At 26.2% G+C, this 14,421-nt stretch overlaps 7 protein-coding genes across 7 annotated transcripts, besides 1 other annotated feature; 4 read left to right on the top strand and 3 right to left on the bottom strand.

Annotated features, from left to right (window-relative positions):
* Nucleotides 1-178: part of a repeat region that runs on past the window's edge.
* A 180-nt stretch (nucleotides 179-358) lies between these two features.
* On the bottom strand, nucleotides 359-1,693 carry EHI_174120 (uncharacterized protein; the record flags this gene model as incomplete). Its single annotated transcript, XM_647402.1, has 1 exon — nucleotides 359-1,693. The coding sequence occupies one exon, from the start codon at nucleotides 1,691-1,693 to the stop codon at nucleotides 359-361; it is 1,335 nt and encodes a 444-aa protein (XP_652494.1).
* Nucleotides 1,694-1,835: 142 nt separating this feature from the next.
* Nucleotides 1,836-2,580, top strand: EHI_174110 (uncharacterized protein; the record flags this gene model as incomplete). The annotated part of the gene is made up of 2 exons (XM_647401.1): nucleotides 1,836-2,138; nucleotides 2,209-2,580. The coding sequence occupies 2 exons, from the start codon at nucleotides 1,836-1,838 to the stop codon at nucleotides 2,578-2,580; spliced, it is 675 nt and encodes a 224-aa protein (XP_652493.1).
* A 155-nt stretch (nucleotides 2,581-2,735) lies between these two features.
* On the top strand, nucleotides 2,736-4,765 carry EHI_174100 (protein kinase, putative; the record flags this gene model as incomplete). Its single annotated transcript, XM_647400.1, has 2 exons — nucleotides 2,736-2,972; nucleotides 3,020-4,765. The coding sequence occupies 2 exons, from the start codon at nucleotides 2,736-2,738 to the stop codon at nucleotides 4,763-4,765; spliced, it is 1,983 nt and encodes a 660-aa protein (XP_652492.1).
* A 641-nt stretch (nucleotides 4,766-5,406) lies between these two features.
* EHI_174090 (uncharacterized protein) lies at nucleotides 5,407-7,644 on the top strand (the record flags this gene model as incomplete). Its single annotated transcript, XM_647399.1, has 1 exon — nucleotides 5,407-7,644. The coding sequence occupies one exon, from the start codon at nucleotides 5,407-5,409 to the stop codon at nucleotides 7,642-7,644; it is 2,238 nt and encodes a 745-aa protein (XP_652491.1).
* A 118-nt stretch (nucleotides 7,645-7,762) lies between these two features.
* Nucleotides 7,763-12,675, bottom strand: EHI_174080 (protein kinase, putative; the record flags this gene model as incomplete). The annotated part of the gene is made up of 4 exons (XM_647398.1): nucleotides 7,763-12,186; nucleotides 12,243-12,332; nucleotides 12,383-12,472; nucleotides 12,522-12,675. The coding sequence occupies 4 exons, from the start codon at nucleotides 12,673-12,675 to the stop codon at nucleotides 7,763-7,765; spliced, it is 4,758 nt and encodes a 1,585-aa protein (XP_652490.1).
* A 213-nt stretch (nucleotides 12,676-12,888) lies between these two features.
* On the top strand, nucleotides 12,889-13,914 carry EHI_174070 (dTDP-D-glucose 4,6-dehydratase, putative; the record flags this gene model as incomplete). Its single annotated transcript, XM_647397.1, has 1 exon — nucleotides 12,889-13,914. The coding sequence occupies one exon, from the start codon at nucleotides 12,889-12,891 to the stop codon at nucleotides 13,912-13,914; it is 1,026 nt and encodes a 341-aa protein (XP_652489.1).
* Nucleotides 13,915-13,986: 72 nt separating this feature from the next.
* EHI_174060 (uncharacterized protein) lies at nucleotides 13,987-14,337 on the bottom strand (the record flags this gene model as incomplete). Its single annotated transcript, XM_001913692.1, has 1 exon — nucleotides 13,987-14,337. The coding sequence occupies one exon, from the start codon at nucleotides 14,335-14,337 to the stop codon at nucleotides 13,987-13,989; it is 351 nt and encodes a 116-aa protein (XP_001913727.1).
* Between the last annotated feature and the right edge of the window lie 84 nt (nucleotides 14,338-14,421).

The following is a 14,421-nucleotide window of genomic DNA, read 5'->3' as shown; positions in this document are numbered from 1 at the left end:
TCGAGAAAGAAATTAAAAACCATGCAATTAAAAGAATAAATGATGTCATAGAATACTGATTCTATCATAATCAAATAAACTCTGTAGAAATGCTAGAAAAAGAATCATAAAACTAATATCCTCTACTCAAGAAACAATAAAAATTATTTCTATTAACACTTAATTAATTGCTTATTTATTCTAAATTGGTTCATTTGCCATAAAATACAAATATAACAGATTAGAATTTATATGTTATCTTTAATGAATTTAACTTTTCAGTTAATGTATTTTTTGACTCATTTGAGTAATTAACAGTTTTCAATAGAAAATATCTTTTTATATTTGAAGAATAAAAATTAATTAAAAAAAAAGAAATTCAATATAAAGAAGAGAGTTTCATAACCATATTTGATAACCAATTATTTGTATTGTCTTTAAGTGAAATGTCAATAACATTTTTTACTTGAGTTTCAGAGACAGTTCCAGTAATTACATTAATTCTTGTTCTTACTGGTCTAAAAGGGTCTGATAATTCATTATATTGTTCTATACGAGAACCATCAAATTCAAATTCAACAGTGATATAAAGTCCTTTATCTTTATTAATAATTGGAATTTTTAATGTAGGACGGTCATTGTTCTTAACAAAATATGCACCAAGCTCTGAACGTACCTTTCGTGTTACTTTAATAAAATTGACATATTTATTAAAATAGTTCACAAGATAACGATATTTCTCTTCAAGACTATTTGGGTTTTCAAGGACCCAATAAGCAATTTTATTTTCATCGAAACATTTGTTATTATTATTGAATAACATTAAATGACGATACCTTCCATTTAACTCAACTTTACAATTTTTAAGATTTTTATAATATTTGATAAAAGAGTTACAATCTTCGGGAACAAGACTTGAATAAATGAGATGAAGTAATGTATTACCAGGTAATTTACAAATAACACAATATCCATAAATAACAATCTCCCCAATAGCTGGAATGGTTATCGTTCTAATATTTTTTGAAGGTGGTTGTGTTATTGTAGAAATTTTATCTTCTTTTGACGTAAGAAGTTTTTGTTTCAGTATTTCTATCTCTTTTTGCATATTTTGAATTTCAATTTTTCGTTTTGCTATTTTATCTGCTAATTTAGCGTAATATGATACTTTCAATTGATGAACACTACTTGTTAATTGACTGATTGTATTTTGACAGAGTTCTTTATATTTAGCTACATATATTCTTCTAAGAAGTTCATGAAGACACTCTTCTATTCTAAATTGTTCATCTTGTGATAATGTGTTGTATTGTTGAAGAATAGGTGGCAGTGGAGTGAAAAGAGTTAACATTGTATCAACTGGAGATGGTTTCATTGAAGATAATAAAAGATAAGTACTTGTAATACAATGTTCTAATGACTTTTTGTAATTCATAAAATCATCTTCATTTTCAAGTTCCGTCTGTGGACGGTTTTCATTATTTATATAATTCATTAATGGAAGTAAATATGAAGTAAAGATAGGTAAGTAGTTTAAGTGAATCATTTTTGTCACACTAATGATTGGTTTGGCATTTGAATTTCCTGGAGTTGAAAGGGCAGATAATAACTTGATTTTTCTTGACTTCAATGAATCTTCTGATACCCTGCTAACTTTTGTGATATAATTTGTTGTTGGACGAAGTGGTGTTGGAGATGAGATAGGTCGTGACATTCAATGAACAAAGTTAATTTTTGACTTTATTTTTTTTATATTTTCATAATCATTTTTATTATTTTGTTATTATAAAATCAGAAAAACCTATTTTTGAATAAAAAATAAAAAAGTAAATAAAAACTAGATAAAGAGATAAAAGATGAGTGATAATGAGATAAGTGATTTATTAGAAGATTTAGGTAGTGAAGACTTAGAAGAGATAGAAGAAGAAGAAAAGGAGATGGAAGAGGAAAATCAAAATGAAACGAATAGTGAAAGTGATAAAGAAGAAAAAAATGATAATTTACAAACAAATACAAAACCAATAAATGAAGAGAATGAAGAGCCACATGGAATTATTTATCTTAGTGTTATTCACAAAGGACTAAACCCAGGGATTATCAAAGGAATTTTTAGTAATTATGGTAAAGTAAGTCGTATGCATTTCCTTGAAGATAAAAAAGTTTGTTATTTACTTCTTTAAAAATAAAGATAAACCAAATTTAAAAGTTATACTAACAGTTTTATTATAGAAAAAAGGAACATTTAAAGAGGCATGGATTGAATTTGAAACAGAGAAACAAGCTAAACTTGTTGCTTTAATGCTAAATGGAAAAGTTATTGGTGGTAAAAATCGACATTCTCCATTTGCAGATAAAATTTGGAATATTAGATTTATTAAAGGATTAACTTGGGGAAGAATTTTTGAAGATAAAGAAAGCAAACAAATATCTCAAGAACAACAAATAGAATTTGCAATGAGAAAAGTAAAGAAAGAAACTGAAAGTTATTTAGCAAATTCAAAGAAAGTAAGAAATTCAAAATTTGCAATGAGACGTAAAGAAAGAAAAGCAAAGCAATTAAAAGAAAAAGAAGAAACAGCACCAAAAAAAAATGAAGAATGAGAAAAGGAATAAATTGATTGAATATTGAATGGTGTAAGTTGTATTTTAATGAAAAGACAAGAAATTTTAATAAATAATTTTAACTTGAAATTCAAATTGATAATTTTTTTTAATCAAAAAAGAAAACTTAAAAATAAATACTTCTAAGTGTTTAAATGGCAGAGTTTCAAATAGATAATTTAGATAGTTTAATAGAAAGTGAAAATGTAGAAACAATAAGAAATTATTTTAAGAAGAAAAATCCTAAAGAAATTAAAGATATTTTAACGAAACAAGTTTCTATTTTAACTGTGGCATTTCCAATTTCATATGCAATTGTTAAAAAGAGAGTGAGAAGTTTTAATGAGTTACTTGATATTTATATTAAAAATAAATTTGATATTAATCAACAAGTTTGTTTATTGTTTTATTGAAAAATTATAATTAATATTTCTTTTAGGATGATGGTGGATTAACAATTCTTCATTACGCTGTTCAAAGTAAAGATTCTCGTTTTATTACTACATTGTTAAATATTCCAGGAATTAATCCTTATGCTCCAGATAATGATGGACAATCTCCTTTCATTTATTTTCTGAGATTTCATGATGAACCAACTATTGTAGAATGTTTAGAAGCATTTATTAAATGTTCTCGAATAATTTTAAATAGTAGAATTGCTTCAGGAAGGTATAAAGGAGATTTTCCTATTAACATTGCATTCCAAAATCAACGAAGTTGTGGTATTTTATTAGAGACATTCTTAAAAAATGGAGCAGTTCCAGACGTTACAAATTTTTCAAATGATGTTCCACTCTTATACGCTGTTCAGAAAAAAAGACTTGATCTTGTGTTATTATTACTTAAGTTTGGAGCAAGAATTTATATTGCAAATAATGCAGGAAATTCTCCTCTTTCAATTGCTATGAAAACCGAAAGTAAAATTACTTCTGTCTTTTCACTTGTTGATAGTATTCATATCAAAATGAGAAATGAATTTTCATTGACACTTCAATATGACCTTCCACGTATGATTGGTATTGGATTGTTTACTGATGTCAGTACTTCTCAGGCAATGAGAAATATGATTAATATTGGAGTTAATCCTGATATTGTTAAACGATTTATGGAAGTTTGTAGGAAAACTGAAAAGGATTTTATGGAAAGTAGGGATGCATTTGACTTATTATATTATAAAGAAGATGAAGGAGAATTAGAAGAAGAAAAGAAACTTGATGTAAAAAGTATTGAATTTCTTGGAGAGTCAATAGGAAATAAAAATAAATTAGGTATGGGATTATATGGAGAAGTTGTGAGAGCACGTTATAAAGGAAAGACTATTGGAATTGAATATATTCGACTTGAGAATGAAGAAACAACTAAATTATTTGAAGAACAAATTGAGAAGAAATTAAGTACAATTAATCATGAAAATGTACTTCAAATTATGAAAACTTTAGTAACAGATAATTCAATTTGGATTATGACAGAATATACTGATAAAGGATGTTTATTTGATTTACTTCAAGGACCAAAATTAAATTGGGAAATTATTTGTGGAATTGCAATTGATATAGCTGAGGGATTAGTTTGTTTGAAAGAAAATGGTATTGTTCATGGACAATTAAATTCTACAAGAATTTTTGTTACATTAGATGGAAGAGCTAAAATCAGTGAATATGGATTTAAACAAATCTGTGAAAGACATAAAGAAAATCATTTAATTGATATAGAAATTGCATATATGGCACCTGAACAATTAAGTAATACTCCTGTATTTGATAATGAAGGAGATAAATATAGTTATGGTATGATTTGTTGGGAAATGATTACTCGTTTAATTACTGGAGAACATGTTATTCCATATTACAGTGATGAAGAAAATTATACTAATGAAACTGATGCAATTGTTAAGAAGAAAATTCTTAGTGGAAGTATTCCTAATATTGCTACAAGAGAAAATGCACAAGTCTTTACTGCACCACCAAAGTTAGGTAAATTATATAGGAATATTTGTCAAACAAAAGTTGAATTAAGAAATGGATGGGATAAAATTATTGAAGAATGGAGAAATTTTGATGAAGAAAATACAAATGATCCAAAAAGATGGAAAAATTGTTTACAAACAGATGGAGAAATTTGTCCTGGAGAATATGCTAATAAAAAGTTCAAGTTAGTTAAAGCAGCAGAAGAAGTTATGAAATAATTATTCGATTTTTATTTATGTTTTAGTTATGCGTTTAGGAATTTATTTAATGAGAAATAATTAAGTTTAAATAAAAAAACATCATTATTTTATTTCTGTTATTCAGTAAGGATAATAAACAGAATTTTATTCTGAAAGAAAAAAATTAACTCTAATTCAGACAATACAATCTTTTTAAAACATTTATTATTATTGTTAATGGTTAAACTCTTTTATAATATTATAATAACATAAAATGTAAATAACTAAAAAAAAAATAATGTTATATATTCAATTATTCTTACAAATGGTAAAAAAAAATCAATTTGTTTTACTTAGACTTTATTATGGGAAATAATTTAACAAAAAACATTTTATCTTTTTATATTATTAAATATTTTAAATAATTTGTTAGTGATAATAATATAGAATTAATGTATTATTATTATCACTCTCTAAAATATTTTATTACTTTTTAATATTTAAGGATGTTAATTGTCTGAGCATTGGTATGGTACAATATTAATTGTAATGACTTTTTTCTGTTTATTTTTTTTATTGTTTGAGTGAAATTTGAGATATTATTATTTATAATAAATTTATAATAAAATTATAGTTTTTTTGAGATAAGAAAAATAACAAAAACTATAAAAACCATAAAAATGACTGAAGGAAACAATAACAAGAATTCTTTGGAAAGTGAAGATTCAAGTGATTTTGGATTGGACATAGAGTCACTCACTCAACAACGACAAATTAATTTAGTTAAAACTCCAGAATTACTTTCAGAAGATGATACTCAAACCCTTAATATACCACACAAAAAATTTCTTTCTCATTCTAGTGTAACACCACGAATATCAAATGAATATGAATCAAAAGATCCATTTGAAACTCAAATTAAACCAACTAAATCAACAATTTCTTTAGTTCATAATTTAGATATGTCTGATGAGGAAATTGAAAAAATAAGAAGTCATACACCTCGAATGGTTCTTGCACCAACTGATACTGTTAAATTAGATGATGTTATTTCAGATGAAAAATTACTTCCTGATACTGAAGAATGTAATAATGTATCACTAACATATACTTCAATGAAAAATAGAATTGTTGAGAGAAGAATGGGAATAGTTTTTTCAAATACATCTCGTGGATTTTCTTACATTACATTTATTTTTCTTTTCTTATGTTTTATTGCTTATACTTTAATAGCAACATTAGTATTAGATCGTACAGAAAATTGTGCTTTAGAATATATTGTTTTCTTCTTCATTTTTGTAATTTGTGCTTTTTCAAACCAATATGTTTCTCCTTTATTCCATGCATTAATAGTAGAATTTAATCTCGTATGTTATCCTTTCTTTCTTATTCCAGATGAAGTTCACTGGTACTCTATTTATATTTGTTCAGCTTTATGTCTTTTTCTATTGACTGTATTAGTCTTTGCATCATATAAAAGAGTAAAAAGAATAATTACTAGACTATTAGGATTTAGGGAGATATCTTCAATTTCTCGGTCGCTCACATGCAGTGGTCAGGTTCAATATGTTATTCAAGACGGATCATCTCAAATGACACTAGAAGGAAAATTTGACAATGGTAAAGCAGAAGGATTTTGTACATGGTTAGACACTGCTGAGCAAGGAGAATTATTAATTGGGACATGGATAGATGGTGTTCCTGTTGGACCATTTGAGTCAACAGAGAATAACTCAAGAACTATGATGAAAAATGTAAGAATTTTATTTGCAACTGATGCAGATGGAACTATGTGGGGGAAAAGAAAACATCCATTCGTTGGTGTTGCAGGTGTTGAATGTATTATTTCAGGAAATTATTATAGTGTATATCCTAAAGTTAATATGGTTTTACCACCAAAGGAGTGTCGATGTGGACAGATATGTCATTGTTTTAAAGAGTTTATTGAAAATGGATTATATGTTACTGATAAACCAGAAGATAAAACTAATATTGTTGTTACGGTAGATCATAACAATAAAGGGTTTTTTATAGGAGGATATCGTCCTATTGGAGAAGGGAAAAGTGTTGAAATAAAGATAACAAGAAAGGAAGATAAAAGTTATTTGACTTTGGATGATAGTTGGATGCCATTGAATGTCAAAAACGAAAGTGAGGGTTTAATTTATATTCATTCTGGAGGAATGTCATTAACAGATTCATTAAAGAAAATGGGACAGTTACTAGCGTTGGGTAATTTCCCTGGACATGTTGTACCAATTTGTTTTAATTGGCCAGTTGGTAAACATTCATTACATGGGAATAAAAAAGCTAAAATGATGGCAAATAATATATTCTTACAGAATGATTTTGTTTGGTTATTACAGTCATTATATCAAGCTAAATTTAAACGAGTTCATATTCTGTGTCATGGTGTTGGAGGTTATTTCTTCTTACAAGCATTTGAGACTATTCAATGTCTATTTTCTATTTATAATTCTCCAAATGATATTACTATGAATTTAGTTAACTTAGTATTAATGAATTGTGATTGTTCATTAGAAGAATTTAAGAATAAATATCAAGATATTAAAAATATTGTCCAAAGAACTACTATTTATTCAGACAGAAGAGATAAGGTATTAAAAATTTCAGAAAAATTATATCATGAAATTGCTGTTGGGCATTGGACTGACCCATTGTATGATGACAATGGAGATGTATTAGAACGAGTGGAAGTTATTGACACGGGTGATTTGGAAAGAAATGATGATGGTTCAAATCATGGATTCTTCAATGTAAATAAATTAATGGTTGATGATTTGTTTGAGTTAATTGGACAAAATAAAGGAGCTTCATACAGATCGTCCCATTTATTAAGAGAAAAAGATAATAAATACCGTTTTTCTTTATTGCCAAAGTCTGTTACTATGGTATGACTGTTATTTTAATTAATTGTTTAATTAAATTTAAATTATGCATTAAAAAATTAATTTTTTCATTGTTAAATCATGTTTTATAAAACTAATTCTTGAGTCAGTACAAATTCTATATAAATTAATGAATACAACAACTCTCTAATTTTGACACAATACTTTTTGCATGAGTACGTTCAAAAGGTCTTTGGTTCCAACATGAATTTATTAAATCAACTGTCCAATTGTCAACTTGTTTTTTGAATGATGGACGTTTACCTTCTGTAACAAATCTAGCTATAGTCCATTCATAAGGAAAAAGTTTTTTTGGAAAAGGAGGTTCCCAATGAACTGTTTCAAACATAATCATTCCAAATGAATATATGTCAGCAGAGGTTAAATATAAGTCTTTTTTTAATACTTCTGGTGCTACATATTCAACATTAACAATTTTGTTACAAAAAGATGCATTTGAAGTAACCATGTCACTGCTTCTTTTAAACCCGCAATCAGTTAATTTAGCATTTGTCTCATTAAGAGAATTGTATGAATAAATTAATATGTTTTGTGGTTTTAAATCGCAGTGCATTAAGTTTTTATTGTGGAGAAATAAAATACCAAGTGCAGCATCATGTAATATTTTATACCTTAATTCCATTCCAACTTGATTTGATTTTTTTTCTTTCATCAAGTCTTTAAGACTTCCTAATGGAGCATATTCTGTTACAATAGCCAATTTATTGAGTTGGAATATTGCCCCAATAAATTCTGTAATAAATCTTCCTCGACTACATTTATCAAATGTAACAACATCTTTAAGAAATACTTCAGTCATGTCAACTTCTTGTTTTAGTATTTTGATATTTTTCATTGCAACTATTTTACCATTATAATTTGCTTTATATGTTGTCCCAAAAATACTTTCACCAATAAGTTTAATACGAGACACTTCATTGTGTGCTAACCTCTTTGTTCTTTCTGTTTCAAATTTAATTGGAATATTAAAGAAAGTCATTTCACCAGTTTTCATATTTAGTCGTGCAAAAGGAAGTAATCCATTAAATGAACATGAACAATTTGGCTTAACTGAAATAGTTAACTCAACTGCAAAACCTTCTTTGAGAGCAGCAATATTTGGTTCAACTTTAATTTCAAAATTATCATTTTGAATCCCCAAATATCTTAATTGAATTAATTTAGAACGTTTATTTGCGATAAAATATTTCATTTTAGTTCTTTCATTTACACTAATTACTTGAGTTCCAGAATTAGTATAATCAATACACAAAGAACTAATTAGTACTTTACTTTCAGGTAATTTAAGTAAATGTATTGAACTTTCTTTAACTTCAAAAATGATTTCTTTACATTCCCATGACTCTTTCTTTGGATCTCTTCGATGAGCATAAAGTATTAATATAACTATAATTACAAGAGCAAATAAAAATAATAGAACAAATGTAATTGAAGGTGTTCCAATAATGGCAAGCAAAGTTAAAGAATAAACACATTCATCACCTGCAGTTGATGGTGTATATATTTCTGTACATTTTGAACATTTATGAGCAGAATATTCAATACATCTTGAAATTTCTCTATAATATATACATTCTTGAGTAGCATTTCTATAAACGTATTGATCTAAACATTCAATACAACCTTTGTTAGAAACACATAATCCACATCCTAATTGACAACCAAGACACCTATTATTTTCAAGATAATAACCATTTTGACACGAAGTACAATGATCTTTTTCAAATGTTTTACAATGAAGTATAGTAGAAACAAGTTGACAGCTATTATCCAATGATTTATAATATCCTTTTGAACCATCACATGTGATACAATAACTACTTTCATCATTACATTGTAAACATGATATATCACATTTATTACATCTATAATTTTTTTTATCATAATAATATCCTTTTTTACATATTGCACATCCTTTTTTATTTGGTAAAAAATGAAGACAACCTTTATTTGCTTCAATAAGTGTAGTACATATTCTTGATGTAGAATTATATAAATATCCAAATGAACATTCAACACATTCTTCTAATCTATTTATACATTTAGCACAATTAATATTACAACTTATACATTGTCCATCATATAAAAAATATCCCAAATTACATCTCTGACATCCAAATACTGATTCTATTTGACAATTATCAGTCTTTTTTGTTGAACTACAATAACTTGTTCCATTAGGCAGATGTATTAAATTTGTAGTTTTACATTGAACACATTGACTTCCTTTTTGTATTAAACAATCTTCTTGAGAATTTTTTTCACAAACACCTATTGTTGAAATAAAATATCCACTATCACAACTAATACAATGAGAAGAAGAAATTATTTTACAATGAAAATCTTTTTTATAAATACATTGATTATTATAGAGAATATAATCATTATCACATTGAATACATTCTTCTTCACCATTTTTATTACATTCTAAACAATGTTGAATTTGACATTTTTTACATTGACCCTCTAATAGATAATAAGATGAATTACATTGAATACATTGATTTATACCATTATTTTGACAATTGTCTATTAATTCACATTCAAATTTATTATTTAAAAAATAATTCTTTTCACATAATAAACATTCTTTAGAAGAAGAACAAATAATACAATGTGTATCTATACATTTTTCTGGTTGTTTATATTTTATTGAATTTGAAATAATGCATTCATTATTTAATGTAAAATAACAACTTTCATTTCTATCATTTGTGGAACAAATACCAGAATTTGAAATTGAATTAATACATTCTTCACATCCAAATGAATGATCATGATAATATGATAAACAATAATTTTCATTTTCATATTTCTTACATTTTCCATTTCTTAAAATATATCCTTTTTCACATTCTATACATTGTTCTAATTCATTTATTTTGATACAATTATTCCTTGATATATAACATTCATTTGCTTTATTTATTTCTTTATTTTCACAACTTAAACACATTAATGATGCATCACATTTTGAACACCCAATTGTTTTCTGAGAACAATTTTCACATAAGTGTGTTATTGTATTTAAATAATATTCTGATGAACATTTTAAACACCACCGTTTCATAGTATCACATTCAATGCAACCATCAATTTCAGAACATCTTCTACATTGATTTGATTCAAGAAAATATCCTTCTTGACATACTCTACATTTATTTGCATCACAAATACTGCAATGTAAAACTTTTTCTTCACATTTTTTACATGAAGAATCCTCTAAATAATATCCTTCTTCACATTCAAAACATTCATTTAAATTACATTGTTCACATGAAGAAATAATACTAGAACATAAAATACATTCTTTTTTATCGTTTAGTATAAATGGTGATTGACATAATTCACACCCTTCTTCACTACAGACTAAACAATTTAAATATTTATCTGCACAAGATTGACATTGTTTATTTTTTGTTAAATAATATCCTTCTTCACAAATACTACATGAATTATCATGTTCGCCTGAACATGTTAAACAATGAGGAATATTACATTCAACACATTCACAACTAGAAATCATTTTATTATTTGAACACAATGAACAACAATTAGAATTTGTAATATAACTAATACAATTAGTTATATTAGAACGTTCACAACTAGAAATGGAATTTAATAAATATCCAGCTATACAAGTAGTACAATTTACTCCATTTGTTTCAGCACAATAAAATAAATTCATTGAAAAACATAATTCATTATAAAGAATATAATTTGTTTCACATTCAATACATGCTTCATAATTATATTTTATACAATGAGGAACATAAATACAATAATTATTAATCATTGTTATTCCTTCTTTACATTGTAAACATCTTGAAGATGATCCTTCATAATAATTCATTGTATTAAAAGGAATAAGACAATGTCCATTTTCTTGATTTTTTAAACATAAACTATTCATTGGATAATATCCATATTCACATACTAAACAAATAACTTGATCAATAAAAACTGTAGTGTTTAAACAATTTGGAATCATATAATTTGAATTATTAATTCCATTTAATAAATTAAGTGGTGTATTAAATATTATTTCTTCTTCTTGATATGTTAAATAATTTAAGTTATTTTCTAAATTAATTTTATTTAACATAACTGTTATATGTTCATTATTAGAGTCTTTAATTTTTATACAAGTCCCATTATATAAATGGTATGAATCAATACACTCTTCACATTTACTTTTTGTAGCTTTTAAACAATGTGCATTATCAATAGAAATACATTTTTTTTCTTCTAAAACAAAACCATCAATACAATCATAACACCCTTCAGAATAACACCCACTCATTCCACATGTAGAATCACATTTTTGACATATTCCTTCATTTGCATAATAACCCGTTTTACATAAAATACAATATGGCTCACCTTGTATATTTGATAAGCAGGAAATACACTGAGAAATAATTGAATTACAAAAAACACATGTTTGATTTAAATACACAAGATCTTCTAAATAATTACATGAAGTACAACTATTAAGGCTATCACAACTATCACATATTTTATTACAAACTACCTCCAATTATTATATTATAATCAAAATATAATTGTGTATTAATAAAACAAACATAAACAAGAACCACTTTGAAGGTATTTCCCTTCTTCACATTCACTACAATAATTTTGATTATCACATTTTCGGCAATAATTGTCACATGCTATTTTTTAATTCTTTTCTTATCACTTTACAAAAACGAATTTAACAAACTAACACATTGAGTCCCATTCCACATCATTCCTTCATAACACCGTGAACATGTCTTTTTTGATGTACATGAAATACAATAGTCAGGACATTCTGAATTACGTTAATTGTATTTTCTTACTTATCTTACATTTAAACAAACTTTTACACTCACCTAGATTTTTAAAACATCCTTCATTACATTCGTTACATCCATCAGTCATTTGGTCAATACAAAAACACCCTGTTTCATCCTGTGCTTTAACACAATTAAAAATCCAAAGAAAAGAAATCCACCAAAATACTTGCTGTTCCATGTTTCTCTTTTTTTTTTTTAAGATTTTTGTTTTTTTCCCAAAAGAATAAATACAAAACATATTAATAATTTTATTAACAATTAAAATACTATAATTATGAAAAAATGATTAAAAAAAGACAAAAAGAATTATAAAAGTAATAAATAATAACTTAAACTATATTCTTAAAAAGTAAATGAAGTTTATCAATTTTTATAGTTCATTCATTATAAAATGACTGAAGAATATCAACCAAAAGTTATCTTAATTACTGGTGGTGCTGGATTTATAGCATCTCATGTAGTTATTCATTTTGTAAAACATTATCCACAATGTATAATTATTAATGTAGATAAATTAGATTATTGCTCTTCATTAAAGAGTCTTGAAGGAATCCAAGATGCTCCAAATTATAAATTCTATATCGCTGATATTACTGACCCTCATACTATGCAAAAGATTTTTGAAATAGAACATGTTGATACTGTTCTTCATTTTGCAGCTCAAACTCATGTAGATAATTCATTTGGAAATTCATTCCAATTTACTCATAACAATATTTATGGTACACATGTTTTATTAGAGGTGTCTAAAGCTAATCATATTAAAAGATTTATTCATGTCTCTACTGACGAAGTTTATGGTCAAGTTATTGGAAATGCTGCAACTGAAAACTCTTTATTAAACCCAACTAATCCATATGCTGCAACAAAAGCTGGTGCTGAATTTATTGCTCGTTCATTCTATCAATCATTTGGACTTCCACTAATCATTACAAGAGGAAATAATGTATTTGGACCACACCAATTTCCAGAGAAATTAATTCCTAAGTTCATTACCCTTCTGGACAGAGGAAAAAATTGTCCAATTCATGGTAGCGGTGAAGAAAAAAGAAGTTTTATTTATGTCCAAGATGTTGTTAACGCTTTTGATGTAGTCTTAAGAAAAGGAATTGTTGGACAAATATACAATATTGGAACTACAAGAGAGATTTCTAACAATGAAGTTGCACATGCCCTTCTTGATATTTTCCAAGTACCAAAAGAAGAACAAGACTCAAGAATTTATCATGTAGAGAATAGATGTTTTAATGACCAAAGATATTCTCTTGATGTTAGTAAATTAGAGAAGTTAGGATGGAGAGCCACCACTTCATTTGAAGAAGGACTTAAGAAAACTGTTGAATGGTATTTAGGACATAGAAACAATTGGGAAAGAACAGATGAGGCTCTTGTTCCACATCCAAGATTTGGACAATAATCAAATAGTATATTCTTCATTGACTTAAAACCTCAAAAGTTTTTTCTAATTTAATTATGTTTGATATTCTTTTTATACATCTTCACTAGTACTGGTACTTTCATTCTTATCATTTATTAGCTCTGGTTCACCATTTTCTTCATTTACTAATTCTTGTCTTAATTTTTCTTTTACTTCAAAATATTCTTTTTCGTCATTGTTATTAGCAACAAAAATAGCTGTTTGTCGTTCTTCTAAAGTTTTATCAATCATTTCAAAAATAGAAGGATATTCTGCAATTAACATTTCAACCATTGTATAAATATTTCCAGTAATTCCTTCATTTTTTGACCAACATAAATTTGGTGCTAATATTTTTGCTAGTGTTAATGAATCCATTTGAGTATCTTCATGATTTAATGAAATTCTATAACAAAGTTTCATTAAACGATTTAAGAGTGCTTTATTATATAAAGGTAATTTATCAATATATTGAATGATTAAAACAATATTTTTTTCTGGTGTTTC

The sequence above is a fragment of the Entamoeba histolytica genome, genomic scaffold (genome assembly GCF_000208925.1).
Source record: "Entamoeba histolytica HM-1:IMSS scf_1104750518921 genomic scaffold, whole genome shotgun sequence".
Lineage (NCBI taxonomy): Eukaryota > Evosea > Mastigamoebida > Endamoebidae > Entamoeba > Entamoeba histolytica.
Note: the sequence above shows the minus strand (reverse complement) of the source record. Positions and strands in the feature narration are given on the sequence as shown.